Source organism: Balearica regulorum, chromosome 15 (assembly GCF_011004875.1).
Source record: "Balearica regulorum gibbericeps isolate bBalReg1 chromosome 15, bBalReg1.pri, whole genome shotgun sequence".
NCBI lineage: Eukaryota > Metazoa > Chordata > Aves > Gruiformes > Gruidae > Balearica > Balearica regulorum.
In genome coordinates this window covers 17,733,932-17,756,974 of record NC_046198.1, presented here as the reverse complement: position 1 = coordinate 17,756,974, position 23,043 = coordinate 17,733,932, and the positions used below count along the sequence as shown (strand labels likewise).

At 40.9% G+C, this 23,043-nt stretch overlaps 1 protein-coding gene across 3 annotated transcripts in view; it reads left to right on the top strand.

Moving 5' to 3' along the window:
• Positions 1 to 23,043, top strand: part of LOC104629563 (ATP binding cassette subfamily C member 1 (ABCC1 blood group)) — a 52,945-nt gene that overhangs the window by 15,494 nt on the left and 14,408 nt on the right. For 2 of the 3 annotated variants that reach the window (XM_075767878.1, XM_075767876.1), the window contains exons 6-19: positions 2,752 to 2,813; positions 3,694 to 3,825; positions 4,838 to 5,065; positions 5,721 to 5,898; positions 6,616 to 6,777; positions 7,554 to 7,646; positions 9,016 to 9,219; positions 11,664 to 11,810; positions 12,185 to 12,272; positions 13,734 to 13,803; positions 14,694 to 14,820; positions 15,992 to 16,168; positions 17,214 to 17,381; positions 17,764 to 17,941. In XM_075767878.1, the coding sequence (XP_075623993.1) occupies positions 2,752 to 2,813; positions 3,694 to 3,825; positions 4,838 to 5,065; positions 5,721 to 5,898; positions 6,616 to 6,777; positions 7,554 to 7,646; positions 9,016 to 9,219; positions 11,664 to 11,810; positions 12,185 to 12,272; positions 13,734 to 13,803; positions 14,694 to 14,820; positions 15,992 to 16,168; positions 17,214 to 17,381; positions 17,764 to 17,941 (2,014 nt within the window). The remainder of the gene's footprint in view (positions 1 to 2,751; positions 2,814 to 3,693; positions 3,826 to 4,837; positions 5,066 to 5,720; positions 5,899 to 6,615; positions 6,778 to 7,553; positions 7,647 to 9,015; positions 9,220 to 11,663; positions 11,811 to 12,184; positions 12,273 to 13,733; positions 13,804 to 14,693; positions 14,821 to 15,991; positions 16,169 to 17,213; positions 17,382 to 17,763; positions 17,942 to 23,043) is intronic. The other variant, XM_075767877.1, reaches the window with a different exon arrangement.

The following is a 23,043-nucleotide window of genomic DNA, read 5'->3' as shown; positions in this document are numbered from 1 at the left end:
TATACAGTAGTGCTTCTGGCAGTTGGTGGGAAGTACTGATTTGAAATGCTGTCCTCCTAGTCACCTGATGCCGTTCAGTAGGCAGTAACTCAGGACGTGTTTTCCCTTCCTGTTGAAGGTGGGGAAGAATCTGCACCTGGAAAACTTGTGAATCTGGAGAGATGCATTTGATTTCCGTATTCACCTCTCTTGTGTCAAGCAAAAATGTAACCAGCTCAGTTGCAAGAGCAGCTGACGTTAGAGGGTGGTCTGGATGTAGAAATTTGATTTTTACCTAGACATGATCTTCTTTGCATGTGTTCTTAACTACACGCGCTAGCTATGCGGCATGGCCCCGCAGCAACCCGAGGGATGCTGTGTCCCTGCACAGCCCCAGGCCGGACCTTCTGAGTCATGGTGGGGCCAGACCTGTCGCTGCCGGGACTCTGCACATGCCAGGTCTGGAAACCTCGTTCTGTCATCTTTTATAAGGTGTAATTCTGGTTTGGGGGATGTTAGGTGGCACTGGCTGACGAAGGTGTGAAATGCATGAGGGGGGAGATAAATGTTGCTGTTGTACCTGTGGAAAAGGTCTGTAACCAGCTGCACTTATCAAGCTCCTCAGTTGCCGTCTCTGTCGCAGCCGGCGTGCTGGCGGTGCTCTGCAGTACCTCTGCGCTCTGTGCCTGTCTGCCTGGAGGGGAGAGCGTGCTGCTGAGGCTTGGGATCCTCTTCATCTCTGGGTTCTTTTCATCTCGTTCAGGAATGAAATGTATTTGACAGGGTACTGTGGATTTATGGAAACCGTCTTTTCTGCTTTGATCATGGTTACAAGAATTACAAGGTGCTTTGAGACCACAGTGGTTTGGTTTTGTGTTCTAAGGAGTTTTTCTAGGAGTGCCTCTAGGAAATAGGGCAGGCTTCAAATTTTAGCCTCCTTTTTTCATGAGTGGTGTGTTTGTTGAATGTTATGGTGGCGAAAAGAACAAAGCAAGTCATGTTAGTCAGTCTTAAATTCTGCTTTATTCCCTTCTGCCAAGCATTTCCAAACCAGAAATGTTTGTAAGTCTTGAGTAAAATCTTAGCATATGTTTACTTAAGCAAAAAAAAGTACAGTGAAATTTCTAAGATGTAGCTGTTGATGTATATAGAAGTCAAACAATGTGTTTTGTCTCTTGATTTTGCTTTGTTTAAATTACATAAGTCCAGACTTGTTACAGCTTGCTGTCATCATTCTATCTGGCATGAATGTCAGTAGGATTAATACTTCTTTGTGTGATAAATATTTAATTTTATCAAAAATAGTATTATTTTAACAGTAATCTAATGTGGTTTAATGTTTTAAACTTTTGCTTTATGCAAATGAAGTCCAGTTTTTGGTAGTACAAGATCTAGTGGAGTCTTGAATTTAGAATTTCCACCTGCAAGTAGATTAAAAAAAAAGTATAAAGGAAAAAAGTAATACAGCATTTCATGTAAAGAACATTTTGAAATTTTGTTGAAAGTATGCCCTGTGTTTGCAGAAGTAGAAATCTGTCAGGAATGTTGGCGCAACTGAAGGCTGAAAGTACCGCCCCCCCGCCCTTTTTTTTTTTTAAACTTCTCATGAGTTTAAAAACTTGTATTTATTCATTAAGCAATGGCATTGGATTTGCTTGCAATCGTTTTGTGGCAAGTGTTTAAATACTTTGGAAATGTGGAACTCTTACCCTCTTTCAGAAAAAGCATCTGTCTCATACATACTCATTGTTCCCTACAAAGCTGCAGAAAAAGTTGTCACGTGAAGAAGAGGAAATGCACGACTCCGTTTCGTATAGCTGATGACAACACACTTCAGTATAGCTTTGTGGAGAAGCCAAGTTACAAACATGAGTTGAAAAATGGAAATCTTGGAAACGCTTGTCTCTGGCTGTTTTAATTGCAGTACTCTAATGATGTTTGGTGACTTTTGTAGCTGGAAATACCTGAGCTGCTCCAAATATAACTGACAATAAAAACCTAGTGGTTTGTGTGCCAAAGGAGTGGCTGGGTTCAGCATTCTTCAGTTGCTGTTCAGAGCAGTGAAAGAGGGAATTCTGCTGGAATTCTGCAAGTAAATCACCTTCAGTGCCTTTGAAATGAATCCAGCTTTCCTTTTTGCTGTTTTAATCCAACTGCATTACGAGAGGATGTTAACCTGAAGGATGGTTAAGACAGCCGTCGCACTGGATGTAGAACATCAGCTAGCTGCACGCCTTTATCGATACTTAAGTTTTCCATGGTTATTGATAAATGAGATGCAGAGATTTTGGGGGCTGTTTTGGGATGCTTTTATGGAGTTTCATTTTTTTTTTTTTCATTTGTACATCTGTTTTGGAGCAGTCACAGCACTGAACTGCTAGAACAGTAGAACTGAATTCTTCATTTATGACTAGCTCTACCCAATTAAGATATTTATGCGCTTATATAGTAGCATAACTTGCACTGATCATGACATCTTGAGAGATTGTCTGGCCTGCACTGTCTTACAACATTCCCTCCACTATTTGTTGCGTTGTCGATGCGGAGCACTGCTATTCCTGTGTCCCAGTGGTCTAGTCTGCTGGCAGCCCTGAAGTTGTGTTTGTGTTTTCTGAACAAGCTCTCAACAGCATAAATGACAAGTTTAGTAATATGAAAAAAAAGTATTATAAACAAAAGGAATTTCAGAAGCATCTTTGCCTCTTGGTTTGTTTCTTTCGGCCCTGTATCAGTCACTTTGTATGTGGATTGATTTCTTTTTCTGTATTTCAGAATCCATGTCCAGAGTTCAGTGCTTCTTTTCTCTCCAGAATCACGTTCTGGTGGATCACTGGGTAAGATCAAGATGATGCATAAAGCACCAGTTAAAATTAGATGGCATTTTACGATCCTGCTTTCAGAGTTAAATTAGCAATAATAATGCAATAATAATTTTGGTTGTTTTGGTTGATTGGTTTTGTAGATAGATTAAATTGATATCTTTTTTTTTTCCACCAAATTTGATTAATCTTTTTTACTTCTTTTGTAGGATCTTTTTATTTTTAAATTTTGCCAGTATTTATTTAGTATGTTTGCTGAAAGGATATAATAAATTTTCTTTGGAAAATATAAGAAGGTAGAAATTATCTGCTGTACTTGGAAACTAAGACATTCAAATCTGCTAGCTCTTTTTGTCTGATAGGTTCTTTTTTTCCCCATTAACTTAGCTTTAGTTATGCTGTATGACTTGATCACAACACATGTTCTTGTGAGTTAAAACACAGAAACATGTAAAATAATATTGGTGTATAGTTGTGGTTGGTACATGGCCAGAGTTCCAACACAAAACTAGATCAAAGGAATTGCTTTGTAAAATTAAACGCTAATAAACATTTTGAAACTTGGTAGGCATGAGGATATTAATTGCCTGGCTGATTTTCAAATGAGATCACGTCATCCTTTCTTTTATTTTCCCTGAAATTTGAATTCAGTGGCATATCCTGGATCCTTAGATGTTTTGGTGTCTAATTCTCACAGTAAAGACAAGAGGGTGTATTTTTTAGCATCTGGACCTGTGTTGCTACAGGTACTAACTCTTGCATGTGTTTTTGCGAAGAGCTGTCTCTGTTTTGGGCGTGGCTGTAAGGACCACTGTCTTATGACATATATATATACACACACACACACACATCTCTAGTGTTCTTAAATATATAGTGCTGATTCTTTCAAATACAGGTTGATGGTTCAGGGTTATCGGAGACCTTTGGAAGCCAAGGATTTGTGGTCGTTAAATAAAGAGGACAAATCGGAGGAGATAGTGCCAGGTTTGGCTAGAAACTGGGCAAAAGAGTGGGCAAAGACCAAGAGGTAAGTTCAATTATTATCCTGGCTGGCAGTTCTTCCAAGATGTGGAGATTCAAAAGCTCAAGTTACTCAGCCTCTAGCCTGCTTTTGTAAGGCCCAAGTGGCAGCTTTGTATTTGTCCTTAAGTACGTGCAGAACAGAACCAAGTAGGGTGTTGTGTGTCCTTTTCATAAAGAGCTGCATCAGGTGTCCCCTAGTCTTTATGATCCAAAGCTGATTATTGTTCCTTCTGATGTGTGGTTTTTCCCTGGGGAGGGAATGTTTTCACACAGTCAAATCTCAGTCACACAATGTAGGAGCTTGGGCTCCCTCTGTAGTTAGTGAAGTCTCAGGAGGGCAGTTCAGGGTGTAAAAGTGAGCAGCTTGTTTCTTTCCTTTGACTATATAGGGAGTCTGGGCACCTAAGCCAGATGACTAAAATTAGAAAGACTGCATGCCTGCAGTTTCCATCCTACTTTTCATCATCCTTTACTGCAGCAAATAGAAGTACCTTTTCATTGAAGGAAAATAGCTTGCTTGCTTACACAGTGTATTTTTACATACAGCTTGTCCTCAGAAGTTCGGATGTAGTTTGGCATAAGCCAGATGTATGAAATGAATGTGTTGAGACCGTTGAGGTGACTTGGCATAAATCTGACTGCAGTCTTTTAACTCCAGTGATACAGTGAGGCCTTGATTATGATGAAGGTTCAGCATACTGGGTTCTGGAATGATAATATACTTTGCTCTGTATGTTTAACACAGGTTATGGCCCTATTCCTCATTGCCCAGGGCAGATATATAGGAGAGATTCAACAGGGATGTTACTGATCCCTACAAAGACCATTTCTGAATGCCCAGTTCATTTAGCTATTGTTGTATGATTAAAAAGATGTTTGAATGACCATAAAACCCAGTTAAACTATTAAGAAGGGCAATAAACAGCTCATAAACATCTCATTTGCATACCATGTGTTTTTTCAAGTTGGCTTTATGCTCAAATAAAGGCTATGTTATACACCTACTCTTATTTCAGGCAATCGCTAAACATGTTATACTTGCCCAAGAAGCAGCAAAAATCAAGTGACTCAAATGGTGATGTGACAGAAGAGGCTGAAGCTTTGATTATAAAACCGACTCAGAAGAGCTCTGAAGCGTCTTTATTCAAGGTGTTATATAAAACCTTTGGACCATATTTTTTCATGAGCTTCCTGTTTAAAGCTGCGCATGATCTCTTGATGTTCGCAGGCCCAGAAATTCTGAAGTAAGACCTATATACTTTATTATTGTATTAAAAGTACGTGGACAGACTTTAAAACACACTGGTATTTCACTCACCAATCTGCTTTGCCTTCAGCTGTTTCAATGGGGAAGAGTTGTCAGGCAAGTTAGAGACCATGCACACAGATGATTTTGGTCCGTTGGTTTTCAAGTTATAACATCAAGCATTAAATGTTTGGCTTTTTGTGTTCCCAACACTAGGAAGGCCAAGCAGGAACATAATCAACAATAGCAGGAGAGTTTATTTAATTCTAAACTGTAATGATTGTGTCACAGTGTGTGAAGCAGCAGAGAGCTAAGGGAGTAGGACAAGTTGTATTGCTTTAAGGTGAGAAGAAGTAACTGTAAGTGGTTGTATTTTAGCTGGAGGAACATGAGCCTTTTTAGTGTTGCTCCAAGAGAAGGTTTGTGATACTTAACAATGTACTACGTTTGTTTTTTTTTTTAAGGAGGAGGGAGTGATGTTTGCTGGTATAAAATGATCTCTGGTTTCTAAGAGTTTGCTTAAGTGTTTTGTCTAAGTTTGGTACTTTGAGTGCTTGCATTACCCATATAACTTTTGGAATAATCTAACATTGTGACCGTGACATCTCGTTCCGATTTGCATATATGAAGAGAACTAATTCCTTTCTCCACAGATTGCTAATCAACTTCGTAAATAACAAAGCTGCCCCAAACTGGCAAGGCTACTTCTATACAGGGCTGCTGTTTGTTTGTGCCTGTCTCCAGACACTGATTCTTCACCAGTATTTCCATATTTGCTTTGTAACTGGAATGAGGCTCAAAACAGCTATTGTTGGTGTAATTTATCGAAAGGTAGGCATTTCTTTAAATATATGACAATACCAATTGCTGACTGTGCCAATGCATCACTTATGTCTGAATAATTAAAGCAATTAGGAGACTCTGTTAGGCTGATTCCCAGCTCTTAATAGAAATAAGAGAGTATCTAATTTATAAATAAAAGCCTTTAAGATAGAGCAATTTTCTAATTTACTAGTTAAAGTTCAGGCACCTTCTTCTTCCCCCTGCCAAACAAGAAACCTTGTCTCGTTTAGAATAGGGGTGTGAAACTGCTTCAGTTTGTGCAGAAATTAAGATGCACCTACGCTTACAGCTTCATTTGGGACTTAGCAGCAGTGCCACCTCATCTTGGAATAAGCTGGAATGTTTTGGAAAGCTGTGGACTGATTGCTCTGTGCGAGAGAAATGTGTGACAAGGAGTGAAGATCCTGCTTCTTACACTAAAAACCAAAACAAGCAAACAATACACCTCCCCAGCAAGAAAACCAACCGACCAACAACCCTAACCCCAAAGACTGCTTGTTGTCTTTAATTAGTTTAAACCCAACTATACAACTTGCATTTTGTAAGATGTGGAGGGTAAGCAGAATAGGGAGCAGGAAAAGGATTGCTTGTAATTTTAAAGATGAAGATCTGTAAGGCAATTGAATTCTGTGGAGAAAATGCAAATGAGTCAGTATTCCTTCATGTTGCCTTAATTTTTTTTTTTTATTCTTAATCTGCACTTAGGCACTTGTTATTACAAATTCTGCTAGAAAGACTTCTACTGTGGGTGAGATTGTGAATCTCATGTCTGTGGATGCTCAGAGATTCATGGACTTGGCTACCTATATAAACATGATTTGGTCTGCACCTCTCCAGGTGATATTAGCACTGTACTTACTCTGGCAGGTGAGTATTATGTGTGTTTCCTGTTGTGACTTTCGCAACATGCTGCTTTGTGTGATCATGACTACAGACAGCTGGTGTTCAGAGCACTGGAGGGTTTACAGAAGGGTGGAGAAAATGCTGCTTGTTTAGAAGCCATTCAGAGCTGCTTTTATCACTGCTGCCAAGAAGTCAGGCAGGAGGTTCTGAATTTGCCCATCTGAGTGCATGTGGGGAGGATGCAGGTGGGAGCTACTATCTTTTGGGGGACTGCAGCACCTCTGGTATCTCACTTGTAACTTGACTCAAAGAAGAGTGGGCTTGGTTCTACGTGCTGAGAGTCACCTCAGCGTATGAGATGTTTGCTGTTTCTAGTCCAGTCAGTCACCAGGCTGACTCTTCCTTATTCTCACTGGCAATCAGAAAGGTAACGAAATTCCCCAAGAAGTCAGGGAATCACTCCTTCCATGATTGTCTACTTCGGAACAACAGAAAAACCAGCAAAAACTGGAAAACATAAATCTCTGTGTGTATAGATAGATGTATATAGAGAGGTATAGAGCAATATAGATCTCTATATATGGGGTCTATATATGTATGTTTATTTCAAAAATCAAAGCACATAAATATCAACCCAAGCCCCTACTTGATCCTCCACTTCTTCCCCCAGGCTGTTCTTGAAAAGGGAAGAAGAGGTTGAAAAGCTATTTCAGAATGCTTTTCTGTAGCATATGCAGTGGTTTGACCCAAGATTTTTAAAAATGAGTTTGAATAAAAGTTTACAATGAAGTGCTTTTCAGAATTTAGGTCCTTCGGTGCTGGCAGGCGTGGCTGTCATGATCCTTCTGGTTCCGGTAAATGCTGTGATGGCGATGAAGACAAAAACCTATCAGGTTAGAACCTTTATATATATGACAGTGCTTTTAAGAAACATGTTCTGTTTTTTCACTTGTTCCTGAGGTTTGTCCTTTTAATTCCCCACCCCCCATTTATCCCTCAAAAAAAGGGAAGAGAAAGAGGTCAGAGGCGTTGTTTATTACGCATACATAAAGTCACGTGTTTTTCAGCCTTACAGAATATCTGTACATAATGGTCTAAAAATTATGCAGTAGTTAAGACCAAGGTAGTAGGTTAGCAAGCTTCATGTAATGCGTGATGATTGGAATTAGTTTATTTTTTAATTTGCTGCCTAAGAACTAAAGTGCAAAGGTAAACTACTGTCTAATGAACCTTAATGACTGAAATATTCACATATCCAGGATGGTGGCTGCAGTGTTAGGGAGGGGGGTGTGTGTGGTTGGTTCTTGGGTTTCTGGATATTTTTTTTTTTCCCCCTGGAGGGTTAAGGAGGAAGAAATCTTAGTTGTTTGCTCTTCTTGATCCCTAGTCAATTCTATTTAGAGAGGATCCGTTTGTTACAGAGAGTGCACATAAGGAAACGTTGACTCAAACTCTTATGTTTCCTAGTGTAAAAACTACTTCCAGCAGCCCCACTATGTGCTTTCTGGTACAGGCTTCACTACTAACTGAATTTACTGAATGTCGGAGCAGATTGATTTATTTAACTGAAACCTTTATCTCTAGATGTTCATCAAAATATAGGACAGCGTTTGGTTCCTACGTGGGATCTCTAGCCTGTCACAGCCATGCTGCTCCTGGTAACAGCTGTCTGGGCTGGCTGTACCGGTGCAGACTACTGACTCTGCCTCGTGCTGTGTCAGAGCATTGTTTCAGCTTCGCACTGCCCTCATTAAAATACTTACGAAGGCAGAAACTTCCGAAGAATGGACTTTCTTCTTATGGCTGAATGGAAAGCTTTTTGCCTTAGTGTACTATCAGAAGGTCATTGATAGTGCTGAAAATGAAGCAAACCTGAGTTTTGTCTAAGGTTAGATGCAAACTTTGCATCACTGAAGCTTGATTATAGTTGCTTATTTTTTAACTGCAGATTGTACCTGGAGGAACCTTAGTCCCAGGCCTCCCTGGTGCAGGGTTAATCCCATTTAAACCAGTGCCACAAATTGTTTTGATCTTGGTTTGGATTTTAGTTGCATGAAGCATTCTTTTAATTGGTTTAAAACGTCTCGTTAATTCTGCATATTTGTTTGTTCAGATAGCATCTCAGATTTCCTGCTTGGGAAGCTAGTAAGCTTTTGATGATAATGAGGTAAATTTTGCTATTGCGAAATACAAAAGCTCAGAACTTTGTGAGTCTGCCAAGTATTGTGCTCTGCTAATTATTTTTTGCAATGTTGTTTTTAGGTGGCTCAAATGAAGAGCAAAGACAACAGAATTAAGCTGATGAATGAAATTCTCAATGGGATTAAAGTTCTGAAACTTTATGCTTGGGAATTAGCCTTCAGAGAGAAGGTATTAGAGATCAGACAGAAAGAACTCAAAGTCCTAAAAAAATCTGCTTACCTTGCTGCAACGGCAACCTTCACTTGGGTTTGTGCTCCTTTTCTGGTAAGTGAAACAAATCTAGAAGTCTGCTCTCCTGTTTGGGATCACGCTTCTGAGGCACTGCTTGAGAACTTTGTTTTAGTTTTTAATGAGTGGAGCAGTCAGAATGCCCTCCGCAGCAGTGGGAAATTGAATGCTTCTGTCTCCACTTCTCTATGAAAAGGCAGTACTGTTTGTTTGTTTGTTGGGTTTTTTAAACTTAGTAACATCCAAGTTGGATGTATTCTAGAAGCTAATGGCCAAAGTATTTAAAAATAAAAACCTCCTCTATTTTTGGTGGTGTACTTGAGGAACCTGAGATTAAATGTACTGTCAGACTTAGAAGAGGTTACTAATGCGCACCATACCGTCCAGGTGGTAGCTGTGGCTGACAGAGTAAAAGTTCCCTTATTTCAGCATCTTTCCCAGAGCAGCAGATCCTTAGACAAGAGTCCTTGATGGAATGGGACATTGTGCACGGAGTGTAGCTCTGGCCTGGGTTCTCCCAGCATCTGTTTAAGAACAAAGTGGAGAGGTAAAGCCATTGCGTGCCCTGGGATTGCTTTGAATTCTTATTTAAAAAAATATTCTCAATATGTGAAACATCCCCACTGTTTGTGGTTAGCTTACATTTAAACTAATAAAAGGGAGAGAAGGGTGACATCACATCAAAATTGCTTCAGACCCTATTAGAACAAGGGGCCATTGCTCTTGTCTGCAGAAGCAAATAAAAGCCATGACTACATTAGGATAAAGTATGTGCTGTTCCAGTTGAAGGTGTTTAAGTGTACTTTCCAGTCTGAGATTCCTTCCCCGCAAACATTTTTAGTGTTTACATTATGTTTTGGGATGATGAAAGGCAGAAGAAGCAGTGCCCTGGGTAGGAAACATCAGCTGCATTCTTAAGTGAATGCTTTTCTAAAAGAAGTCTGAGAGTTTTAATATAAATACATTATTAAATGAAGTTTCTAAATAAAACTCTACAGGTGGACTCTGTAATTCTGTTCTGTGCAGTCTGAGAAGGCAAATTCCCCTAACGAGTAGCTCTGTTTCAGCGCCCGTTGTGAATGCGTGGCAGTGCTCCTACACCTTAGGGGTTTGCCATGGGGCAGAATCGGTACAGCCCGAAGCACAAGCTGCTGCTTAACATCCTGTTTCTCAGATTTTTGTTCTTTTGTATATGTTGTTCTGAACTGATTGCAGAATTATTGCAAGTGCCTACCTGAAGGCACTTCCCATGGCCATGGCTCTTTAAAACATTGTCTAATAATGGTGTCAGGAAACTATTCATTTTGCAGTACCTCCCGTGCTATGTGTGCTGATAAGGGTGTCTTTCAGAGGAATGGCTGGTAGCAGGCATGCTGCTGGTGAGGTTATTCTTTGGACCCAGTCTTGTTTTTGATCTCTGTGGGAGGGCTTTCTCCCTGGGATATGGTTGTCCAAACGAAGGATTGTACAAACAAGCTACTGTACCAGGCACAGCTGAGTCAGCCTCTGTAGGAAGAACAGAACATACATGTCTTCACAGCACTCAGGTTTTTAACGGAAATGCTCATATCTTCAATGCATGCTGTGCTTAGACGAGACCAGTTTCTTAAGCATTTGAGCTAATTGTTTCAAGTCTGGTGGGAGAAGGAATGCCAAAGGTTAGCCTACCTTGATTTCTTGTTTTAAGTCGCAGTCTGTGGGAAGGACTTGCTGGACCTTGTGATATACTGAAGTATGAGTGTTGATACCATGGAAGAAAATGGTTTTACTTAGTTTAATTTTACAATAATTTAATCAACACACTTAAAAATGTAAATGAGTATATGGATTTTTTTAAAATAATTTTTTACGTTATGATTGATGATAACAATGGTTCACTGTCATTTTCTTCTTCTACATGGATCCTAAGCTTTTCTGTTGTGAACTATTTTAAGTACTATAAGGCTTCATCTTTGTAACGCAGTAACGTTTCAAGTTTCTTGGAAAACAATCTGCCGTGATAAAGTGGGCTGTACTTGGAAGTCTAGGGCTGTGGTAGTCTCTCCAAAATATAAAATGAGTTAGCACTGGGGTGTTTCTCACTTTTCTGTCTATATGTGCTACTGATCCAGTATCTGGTACTGTGGGGAGCACCTTAAAACTGAAAGAGAGCTGCAACAAAGGCCAGGGATCATTCCTCTCACCCTTCTCATGCAGTGTGACCACAAATCGCCTGGGACATTTGTGGTTTCACCCTTGCTATGTGAAGAAAGTGAGCACTTGACACTTTTCCAAGAAGAGCCATCAGCTACTTTTTACAACAATAGATTTAAATCAAATGTTTGTTTTGCAAAAAGCCTTATCAGGAACAAGGAAGTTACCAGACCACTGCTCTTTCTTTGATTTGTAGCCCTCTGATTCCAGTTGCCAGACTGTGTGACTCCTGAGCTAGTGGCTGTAAAGAATGTTACCCTAACTGTAACCATTACGCTTTGTTTCAGGTTGCCTTGTCCACGTTTGCTGTGTATGTGACAATAGACAAGAACAACATCTTGGATGCTCAGAAGGCATTCGTTTCCCTAGCGTTATTCAACATCCTCAGGTTTCCACTGAACATGCTCCCTATGGTTATCAGCAGCATAGTAGAAGTAAGGCTTCCGTCACTGACGTGTGTTTCCACACACAAGTAGTCGCTGGGTGGAAAAATTACATTCCTGTGCTTAGAGAATAGAGAATGCCCACTGGTGAAATTCAGCCACCTCAGAAAGGGAGCTTTTGCGTTTCGTCTGTGTGAAGTGCTGTGCAAACAAAACTATCAATCCCGGTTAGGGTGGATGGGTGTTCCTGAAATCAGCCCTATTTCTTGTGGTTTGGGAAGTGTGAGTTTGATGACTATCCAAGAAACTATGCAATGGATTTAAGGAGGGATTAGGAGTGTATAATAATCATGTAATGTACATGTGGTGCAGAACAACAAGATCTTAAATGTAATGAGTGGAGTAAAGATCCCTTTCCCATGCAGGCCAGTGTCTCCTTGAAGCGCCTGAGGGTATTCCTGTCTCACGAAGAGTTAGATCCAGACAGCATAATCAGGGGTCCCATCGCAGAGGGTGAGTTTCTTTTCCTTTTGAAATTCAGTGTGTGCAGGTTTTGGGTGGCTTTGCAGTGTTTCTTTTGCTTTCTGTAACGCATTTACTGCATTTTGGTGGATTTCACTGATAAATTTTAGCCAGAAAGCAGAGAAGGGAGTTTGTAAAATGCAAATTATATAACGTTTCTACCACCTTCTCAGGTAATTTCTCTCCTCTCCCTAACTCCAGTGTCCAAACTACAGAATGGTTGCATCCAGATACGGATGGTCACTCTAAAGATTACTTGTTAGACTGTTTTAAGTGTAGCCATTTGAAATTTGTAGGCAGTTAGCAGACTGATAATTAATACCGTGCCAAACCCCAGCATTTTGGAGAACAATCACGTAACACTGCAGCACCCTTGAAGGAGAAAGGATAAGTCCCAGTTCTGGCAAATGCCTCTACTTCGTGTTTTGTGCAAAGAGTGTTACTCTCAGCATCACTCCCACTCTATCCGGTGTTGCCGGTCTGCTTATATAGAGCCGTGTAGGAAATAGATAAGCATGAAGGCACATTTACTGAAAAACTAATGCCCTTTTTCTTGCAAAACAGAACTTGACTTTAACTGCATCAGTAATTTCTAAATTATTTTTCTTACTTCCTTTGTACAAAGAGAGTGAAATCCCCATCACTCCCTCATGTGGTTAGCTGAGTTCTATATCACTTTAGTCACTTGGCTTTCTGGTAAGCAGTCATCTGCTGTATTTTTTTTTTAATTTTTTTTCTCTTCATCTTCCTTTTGGTAATATCTCCTCCCCTTTCTTAGCTAATAACCATGACTACATTGTGAGCAATGTATCTTTAGTGTGGGGGTTTTTTTTTTTGGTCCATAATGGATTGTAATTGCATACTAATGTAAATGCTTACCTAGGCTAAGTATTTATTGCATATTTGGTTGAATTAGGAGTGGTATATTTTGAATCGTCACTGTAAAAATCTACAGGTGCCAGTACCATGTGACATTTCACTGAACAGTATTTTTGGTCAAAGTTATTTTATTTGGTAGTTTGATTTATTTTGCTCAATCATTCTTGTAGTAGCTTGGCAGCGCACATGGAATTGGCAGTTTAGCTGAAGCTTCCGTTGAAGCACGAGGCAGATTGAGGCTGCTAGTTTCTTGAACTGACTTTGCAGTGCTGCAGTGGAGATGCTGGATAAAGGAGAATGCAGCTGAATAAGTCAGGGTCTTTGTATAGTCGACATTCATGTACCTCCTGGTTACTGAGTAAGTGTAACTTCAGAACCTCTGCTGTCTGGATAAATTCAGTACAAGCAGAACACAAGCTTTTGGTAAGCAGTGGGTGGTGGTTGTGCTGGGAAAGTAGCTTTATACCTCTGCTTATGTGTGCTTAGATTGACTTCTGTGGCACGCATGATGCAGAGCACACAATTAGCTGCTTGCATTGGCATTTTTATAAATACAAATTTTCTGTTTGTCAGCTGAAGGAAGCATTGTTGTAAAGAATGCAACATTTAGCTGGTCCAAAAATGATCCTCCTTTACTGAACAGGTAAGAATTAGTACCCTTCATTGCACTCCATAATCTTGTTGCATGATAAATGATCTGTATTTGAATTATAAAATCTATATGCAGAAGAGTTTGTTGCCTTAAAGGAACAGGAGAACAAATAATATTTGTTCTATATCTTTTTCTTTTTTTTTTTTTAAGCCAGGGGCTTCATGAACTAGAGGAATTAACAAAGTGTGTTGTATGTGTGGAATGCATGAGGTGTAATGGGTGGAGAGAAAGCCTGAGAGATTTCAAGCTGTTGCTAGGTGCTGCAGATGGGATGAGCTCCATCTAGAGGATGCAGCCAGATTAGCCCCTCGTAATTATCCCTAGTCCCTCATGTTTGCACTGTGTCCTCAGAGTCTTCCCTTTAAAGTCTTGTTCTCGCTGAACTGTAGCCATCCTTGGTTCCCGTGCTGGAGAAAACCAGTGAAGAACCTTGCAAATGGTATGACTAACAAAGTAACTGGGGAGATGCAGCTACAAGCCCTGTCTTCCCCGTGCCCTGTCCCCTGCTTTAATTCTGGCTGCTCGCTCTTGGGCCTTAAATTGCATATTCTTTGGGACAAGGAGGCTGTTTGGGAAGCATCCATTGGTGTTTACAGAATATTTGAGAGAAATATTGGACAGGTAGTGTCACAGTAGTCTTTTTTTTTTTTTCTTCCCCTTTTGACTATTTGCATATTGGATGTTATATCCTAAGTGTAAGAAGAGCTGGGTGTTTTCTGAATGAGAGGTTTACATTTTCAAACAGTTAAAGTTTCTGTGCTGCATCAGCATTTGCAGTAGGTGTTCGCATTGCATCTGGCTTTATATGGGCTGTTCAATAGACTGTTCAACTACCGGGATGTGCCAGCAAGCAAGGCTGAATTATGTGCGCTTTATTTCAGCATTAATTTCACTGTTCCTGAAGGCTCCTTGGTAGCTGTTGTTGGTCAAGTTGGCTGCGGAAAGTCTTCATTGCTGTCTGCATTGCTGGGGGAGATGGACAAAAAGGATGGCTACGTGGTTGTCAAGGTGTGATGTGTCTGAAGAATTGTTCAGCTGTTTGTGCCAGAGGGATTCTAGGCTTCCAAGTGCTGGGAAGAGGGGAAGAGACAGCCTTTCAAATGAATGCATTTTTTAGCCTGATTTCCTGGCAAGCCATGTATACGCTTTAGCCTGTACTCTGTGTAACTGCCTGTTAAGCCTCCACCTAGCAACTTCTAAATCTGTTGGTTTCAGATTTACCCAAAAATACCAAATGGTGGAGCTCTCAGAGATAAGTGTTGTGGTGAGTCTTGTTGACAGCCAGGTATGAGGCAGGGAGACCCTATTATAGGAACTCCAGCCTGAGGAAGAGCAGTATTGGTTCATGTCTTCTTAGACATCAGAGAATTACAGGGAGAGAGGGTACACCCAGATACCCAAACATGGGAAAAGCTGCTGTTGTAGTTTGTACTGTCTTAGACACCAGAGCTGCACAGAGCTCACAGAGGAAAAATGACCTGGAAATAAGTAAATAACTAAAGTCCTTGTTTTGAATTTTGCCGTTGCTCTAATGTGTGGAAAGAGAATTATTTTAAGAGCAAAACAAATATGTTGCATTTAAAAAAATGCACATTTGGTCACCTCCAAAATTGTTCTGGAAAAATAAATAGGTGAGATCTGAATCACTGATTATTTGTGCAGAAAGAGAAAGCAGAACTAATCTTCAAAGCAAAATACTTTGCAGTAACTCAATCTCTTCCTTCGAAGTGACTTCTATATAAAAATTACTTCCCCTACTTTCTGCAGAAATCTCTTGGCAGGAATGCATTTGTGAAACACTTGCATTCCAGATTAAATTGTTTTATGCAGAACATAATTTATAACTATATGAAAGAACTAATGGCTTTTGACATTGAGTAATTGTGCAATCGTACTCTCTTAAACAAATGTTTCCTCCAAGTTTACATTAGAGAATCGTATTTGGTTTGAAGTCCTTTATTTTCCACCAACACACTTCATTATACTCACTTGTAGAGAGGATTATAAAAATAACATTTTGGAGGAGGCAGTAGCCCAAGAACTGCTTCTGCAGCTTTGAAATGACCATAGGCTGTTTGTGAGGTAATTAGCACTGCCTGCCTCACAAAGCCCTGCTGTCGACTTTGTGCGCAGACTTGTAGTCTAAAATACTAAACAAGGAACTTTATTTTTCTTGCAGGGCTCAGTAGCCTACGTTCCTCAGCAAGCCTGGGTCCAAAATGCAACTCTGGAAGATAACATTATCTTTGGAAAGGAGATGAATGAGAGCCGGTACAAGTGTGTGATTGAGGCTTGTGCACTGCTGCCCGATATAGAGATTCTTCCTACGGGAGACAAAACAGAAATAGGAGAAAAGGTATTTAAATGCCACTCTACCATAACAGTGCTATTGCTTGTAGTTAAGGCCACATGACTTCTATTCTACTTTATCTTAAAGTTGTATTGAGTTTAAAACATTCAAAGTAGAAATCCTCTAGGATAAGAGGTAAATTTGAACAGTGTGTTTTCCTTGTCTTTAAGCCTCAAAGGGGAGGAAACCTGTCCTCTATTACAAATGCAAAAGCATCTTGCAATGACAGTTTTTAATGCCTTTAAGTTGCCATGGTCATAGAGCGGAAAAATGTATGGAAACAGGAAGAGAAGAATCTCCTGAATGCTTCGGTTTCATTTAAAACAAGCAAACAACCCCCCTCACCACCCCCAACCCCTCAAAAAAACCCTACAAAAACAACCACCACCCCAAACCTGACACTTGGTCGCAAAAACATGCAGCGTGAGGTTTAGAAACTTGCCTAGATGTTGTGCTGTGCTATGGAAGCAGGATCAGGTGTCCCCTTGCCACGTGGCCAGCGGAGTATGTGTATGTAATCTGCTTGGCGTTCTTCCCCAGAAGATCCATGCTTCCCCAGGGATCCATGCTTTGCCTGCTGACCGGTTAGAGGAGGGGTGTAGCTGCCGACCCACAGCCCCAGATTCAGTAATGGGTGCAGCTTTATCTTCCTTACTGGTCAGCACGCCAACCAAACTGGAGAGTGTGAGCAGAGTTTGTGTATTAAAACAGAGGCGGCACTGCAGAAATACAGCTGAGTAGGAAAGGAGCCTCTGAATGGACAGAGTTAGGTAGGTTGGTCTGGGTTAATTGCTTTGCAAGACTGGCAAACACTTTTTTTTGACTAGCCCCTCACTGACAGAACTTAAGAGGTGCTTGCTTTCAAGAGGACTTTGACTGTGATTGCTTACACTGTTTGGTAGTGAAATTATTCGTGATGGAGATCTGTTTCATACAGCTTTGAAATTTCTGTAATTTGCGTGAACCACCTATGACTTGTGTCTTTCACAAACTGTAGCAAGACATCTCATCTCAGGTGTAAATAAAGGATCGTATTTTCCTGTTTCCCCAGGGCGTGAATTTGTCTGGAGGACAGAAACAGCGAGTCAGTCTTGCTCGGGCGGTTTATTGTAATGCAGACATCTACTTATTTGACGATCCTTTATCAGCTGTTGACGCTCATGTTGGGAAACATATTTTTGAAAAAGTTATTGGACCGAAAGGAAACCTGAAAAATAAAGTAGGTCATAATGAGATACTCGTCTCCAGAGAATGATTTGTTTTTCTTTGAGTTCAAATGATTCCAAGTTTGTCAAGTTGCATATTCTGACTTTGTTTCAAACATCTGAAAAGTGAAAGGGTCCTTCTGAGACTTTAGAGGACCTTTATAAAACACTTAGGTTTTACAATGAAGTGTGCTGTGGTTTCTGTAATCCAAAATTCTTCAATGGAAAAGTCAAGACAAGGACAGTATTTTTTCTTAAAAATGCTGCATGCCTGTCCATTGTTATTACTGTATTATACACAGAATTCAAGCAGCAAAAGCAGTAGTTCAACCATTCTATTTACTAATTTCAGATGTTAGAAAAACTTTTTTTTTTTCCTTTCCTTTTGCTATTTAGACACGGGTTTTGGTAACCCATGCAATCAACTATCTGCCTCAAATGGACACAATTCTGGTAATGTCTGATGGAAAAATCTCTGAGATGGGCTCCTACCAGGAGCTGCTGCAGCAAGATGGGGCTTTTGCTGAGTTTCTTCGTACATATGCTAATACTGAACAAAGCGTGGAGAACAGCGGTAAGCTTACAAATAAATTCTCTTGGGATAAGCTGATGTGTGGTATGTTAAGGGAGTCACGTTAGAGGAAAAACAGTAGTAGTGGAAGGAAAGTTAAGAAATTATTATTTCTTGTGATATACGTGGAGGTGCTTCTTTCTTGAAGGCATTGAAGGCTGTGGGATTAAACACACATTCTTTCTTAAAATTTAGGAAAATGTGGAGCAGATCTGTAGTAAAACGCCTCTCAGAGCAAAAGTCAGATGGTCGTGAGATCAAGCAAAGGCCAGCTGGGGTGTACACACCTTTCGCGTGCTTGTTAGGATGTGTCGTCTTTATGCTGATAAGTCCTCTGGGAACGGGGAGGAGGAAGCAGCAGCTCGTTTCTCTGCCTGACGTCCCGGACTCCTGTTCCCACTGCGCAGCGCACTGCGCGAAGAGGCGCTGGGGAAGCAGAGTCAGGCTAGCTTGTGTGTATTTTCAGTGGGTGCTCCTGTAGCCCCTTTGGGCACCCTCAGACTTCTTGCACTCTGCAGTCTGGAGACTTCAGAGACAAAGTAACTGTGCGCTTCCCTAGGAAGTGAACAAGTGACTTATACAAAGAGTTGCCGCCTCTAATAGCCTTGTTCTTTTGGCCTTTGTCTCCTCCCCTTTCCAAGCGCATGGTAGGTTTCTGAAGGCCTTTTCGTTAACCTGACTTGACTTTTCCATTTAAATACTGAATCTTCTTTTGGAAAGTGAGACAGTGCTTTATCTTTTGCTATGCTTCTCTGCAGTTGTCTAATAAAAGGTGCTTTGCACGTCGGTATGACCCTGGTGATTCGGAGAGGACTGCAGTAACGCAGGGTTGGCCTATTTGCAGCAAACTGGTTTCTCAGTTTTGCTCAAGTGATCTTCCACCTGGGGTAAAACGTGAAAAACAGGGGCATTATTTGTCTGGTTCCTAGGGATAATATTAATTTTTATCAGATGTGTAAAAGATCACTAAATATTAATAAAAATCACAAGTTCTTAGTAATCTGTGATGGGAGCCAGGCAGAGCTAGCTGAGGGGATCTGCACACCCACTTGAAAAAGGAGGCTCCGTTATGTCTGAAGCTATGTGTTGGCAGCCTGAAAACACTTAAGCTGTGGCAAAGTAGAAAACTTTGGATGGGTGCTTTCTGGCTGGAATGCATTCTGCTTCTGCCAGGGTGGAAGGCCTCTCCTCCTACCCAGCCTCTGCGGTCTGGCTGCGAGTCTGCTCCCCGTTGCCTCCCAGCCCTTTTCTCCCTCTGGGATTCCTGAGGGCTGCCTGCCTGCTGCACTGCTGCCTTTCCCGTCCTCAGCTTCACCGTGCTGCTCCTCTGTGTGGGAAATCTCCCCGCTCCAGAAACCTGCCCCCGCGTGAGCCTTTGGGATGGCCCAGAGGGAGGTGTGAGCTCCCCGTTCTCCTCCTGCGTGACGCAGAGGGCAGCGGCGAGGCTGGCAGCAGTGGGTGCTCAGCCACGGGGAGCGCGATGTGCAGCACTGCTGCTTTCGGCTGTGGGTCCCTGAAATGGGTGCCTTACTGTGTCTGCGGGGTGCAGTCTTCTCCAAAGTAACTGGTACTACGTGTAAAAATAACCTATTGGTTTGTGTAAAAAGCATCCAATTTCTTTTAGCAGTTGTTCCATTCTCTGGCATTTAGTGTGGCTGACTTGCGGCTGCCAGCGCTACTCCTGCCTGTGCAGCTTGGTCTGGAGTCACAGATGTGCCCTTGGCTTCTGTGAGCGCCTTTTTGTTCTGGTGTCCCTCCCTCCCGTGTCCAGACTTGTAGCTGTTCTGTAATACCTCTTGCTGTACAGATAGCAAATAGCGCCTTTAAGATTACCTTTCTTATTACTGTTTTCCTTGTCTCCCATACAAAGTAATGCAGCAGATGTTAGCTTTTGTTTTAACGCATCTGTGGGTTGGGGTTTTACTTTTTTTTCCAAATGGCTTCAGCATAAACTTTGGTTTGTCCTTGAACAGCCTGGAGCTATTTTTAGTTTTTGTGGGCAGTAAAAGTGGCTCCACAGAAATGCAACTGCACCATAAGGTTGAAATATTTTTTTAACTATCCGGTTCACCTTTGACCTTGACTGCAGTGCCTGAACGGTAGAGATGTACAGCACAATTAGTAATTCTAAATCTGGTTTACATTGTGTGGGCTGTGCTTCAGATGGCTGAATTCCCAGCTTTTGGCTCTGTGACTTTGCAGTCAGATAAACAGCTGAAAGACCTTTCAATGGCCACACAGTTCATTTTTTTGTGTGAGAATTGTCAGCACAACAGGTTACTCAGTTTTCTTTTGGAGAGGAAGGGAGGTAAAAGCACTCTGAGAACTGCTGCTGGTCTGGGCTGTAGCCTTTAGTTCAACAATCTGCATGTCTTGAAGCTTCTTGATCTGTCACTTACAGCTATTCAATTTGAATGTCTTCAAGTTTTTTCTTAAATTCTGTGGACTTAATTTCCCAAATTTCAGCTGTTGTCCTGCACGGAGTAGAAATCTGCTTTCTGAAAAAGATAATATGGTAAAGGAGTGAGATTTGCGGGGCCTTGCTTGCCCTCTGTATAAATTGCTTCCTAATTGCAGCAGTGAGAAAAAGAAAAAAAGATTTATTTTTAAAGTGCTGAATTTCAAAAGAAGATAGCTTCCTTGCTGAATAACTTTATATTATACACCAGGTAGTAGTGTGTATTTCATAATAAAAATTAATTCTGCATTATGGGCTGGGGTTTCCTAGCTGCAAGACAAAGCATCGTACCTTCACAATCAGCACTGTCTCCCAGTAAAGCCCAGCACACCTGTATTTTGTGGCTGTGCTTCTTTCTAACAGCACGAGGCTGAGTTAAGCTTAATAGCAGTGTTGGATAGGTAAGGTAGCTTGTATGATGCCTGTAGGGATGGCTGGGTGCTTCTCTCCTTTCTGACTCCTGGGAAGGCAAGAGTTAAATAGTGAGATGTGTTGCCGTTTTTCCGAATGTTGTTGTGGAGTCTGGACCTGAGTAGTAATTCCTGAGTAGTAACACCTGTCTGTGTCAGGAAATAATCTGACTTTCCCTTAAATTCATTTTAGTTGCCATCTAGCAAAATTCAACTCTTTTTCCTTTGTCTTTCCTAAAGCAAAAGCTATTTGCAGCCTCTGTCCCAAATTACAGAAGCAAATATTGACTCCTGATGAGTGCTGTTGGGTATCAAGGCACTTGGAAACGTGAAGTATCTCAGTGTTTCTTACTAATCTGTCCCTGCAGGATTATGACTGGGAACTACAGAGTTGTTGGGACTAAGTAAACCTGTGCTAGCACAGCTCTCCTCCTCTCCTTGCAGTTGCATGACTAAAGCAAGGCAGAATAGCAGAGCTGTGGGAGGACAGACACAGCCATGCAGACAGAAGTCGCCACTCTGAAAACATGATGCTTTGCCTCTTTAGCATTGAAGTCAGAGGGTCTCTTAAGGTTCTCGAATGAAGTGTCATCTCCACCTCCAGGGAAAATGCATATGGTAGTTCCCTGTCTGTAGTGAGGTTTTTCTGTCGTTGTTGTCAGTATGAGGCGCTTCAACTTTTTTTGATTCTCTCTCCATTAGTGTGTATCTTGAAAGAAAAGAAGTTTCTCGATCTGTCACTTGTAGCCATCTGATTGGGATTTTTTCTTTTTCCTCAAGGTTGTCTTTTTTTGACTGTGCATAAGGCTTGAGATTAAAAAGAGGTCCACCTCAGCAAATTCCATCCCGCCCTGGGCATTTATGGTTTTGTGGTTTAGGTTGTGCTACTTGGATGCATTTGTGTTTGTAAAGATTGAAAATGGTTGAGTGTGTTCTGGGAAAAGTTAATTATATATACTTTTAGATCCTTCGTTAGAAGGAACGATTCAACCTCTGGAAACAGGTAACTGCTTTTGTGCCATGTGGCTTTGTATTAGTGCTTGGGTTGGAGTAATATGAGTAGCTGCAGTTCATTTACAAGAGACTGAGTCATTATTAGAATTTCATCTGCACAATGGAAGGTATCAGCATGGTTTGCATGTTTCTTGTTTGTGTGATGCTACAGCAGTTGGTGTGTCAGCTTGTAGATGACACATCAGCAGCAATTCTTTATCTCAAACACTTCCATGAGGAGGGTTTAACTAAACTGTAAAGATGCTCCCTGGACTTAGGAGTGTAGTGAGCGTACCCAGAGAGGCATCGTTCAGGATTCAGCCCCGCAGGTCCTTTTTGTTCTCATGTGGTACTTGGCAGCTGCTCCCTTTTATCACTTCTGGACACGTTTTTCAGCAGAGCCCTCAGTGATGAGCCTGTGTCCTAGGTGCATGTGCCAGCTTTACTATGGCAATCTCGAGCGTTTTTCCTTCTCCGGAGGTAAATGCAGTATAAGCAGGAAATCTTTGTAGCCTACAACACGAAATCAAATTTAAGAGCTGTTAGGGCAGGATGGTTTATTTGCAGTCTTGTTTTGTTCATGTGGGTTTAGAACTTCAATGACACTTTAAAGCGATATGATGCTGGAATACTTGCTGGTTTTCATACGGGAGCCTGTCAAAAGAAATGCTGCCCAGTGCTTAAAATAACCTGCAGTCCCATATTGGTTTGCTCTCTTTCCTATAAATAAAAATAAGAACTACATCACTGAATTCTTTACTTTTTTCATATTTTCTGCTTTTTTTTCTGCTACTGAACAGTTTAGCTTTGGGTTTTTATATTAATAAACCAATGTTCAGTTTGCAGACACAGGAGGGAACAGCTTTATGTTCAAGCAGTCTACACTTAATGTATTGATGAACTGTTCTATGCGTATATTTTGCTTTCATATAAAAACATGAAAACTTCAGACTCTAGATCTAAGCGAATTTTCCTGCATATCTTTTGAATAGATGCAGGTGGGCTTTTTTGTTTGCATAAATCCTTTAAAATGCAAAATTCTTTTCTTTTGTTACAAATTCTGAATTAACTTTCACACTTGAAAATAGAGTTCCATGTAATTGACAGTTAATTTTTTAGGAGTCAGTCATTGGTTTGTATTAGGAAAATTATGACATAACTTGAACCTAGAAATTTTACTCATGGCACTGTATTACACTGAATTAAGTTGCTTGGAGAAAGCTTGATAGTTCAAGCTGACAGGT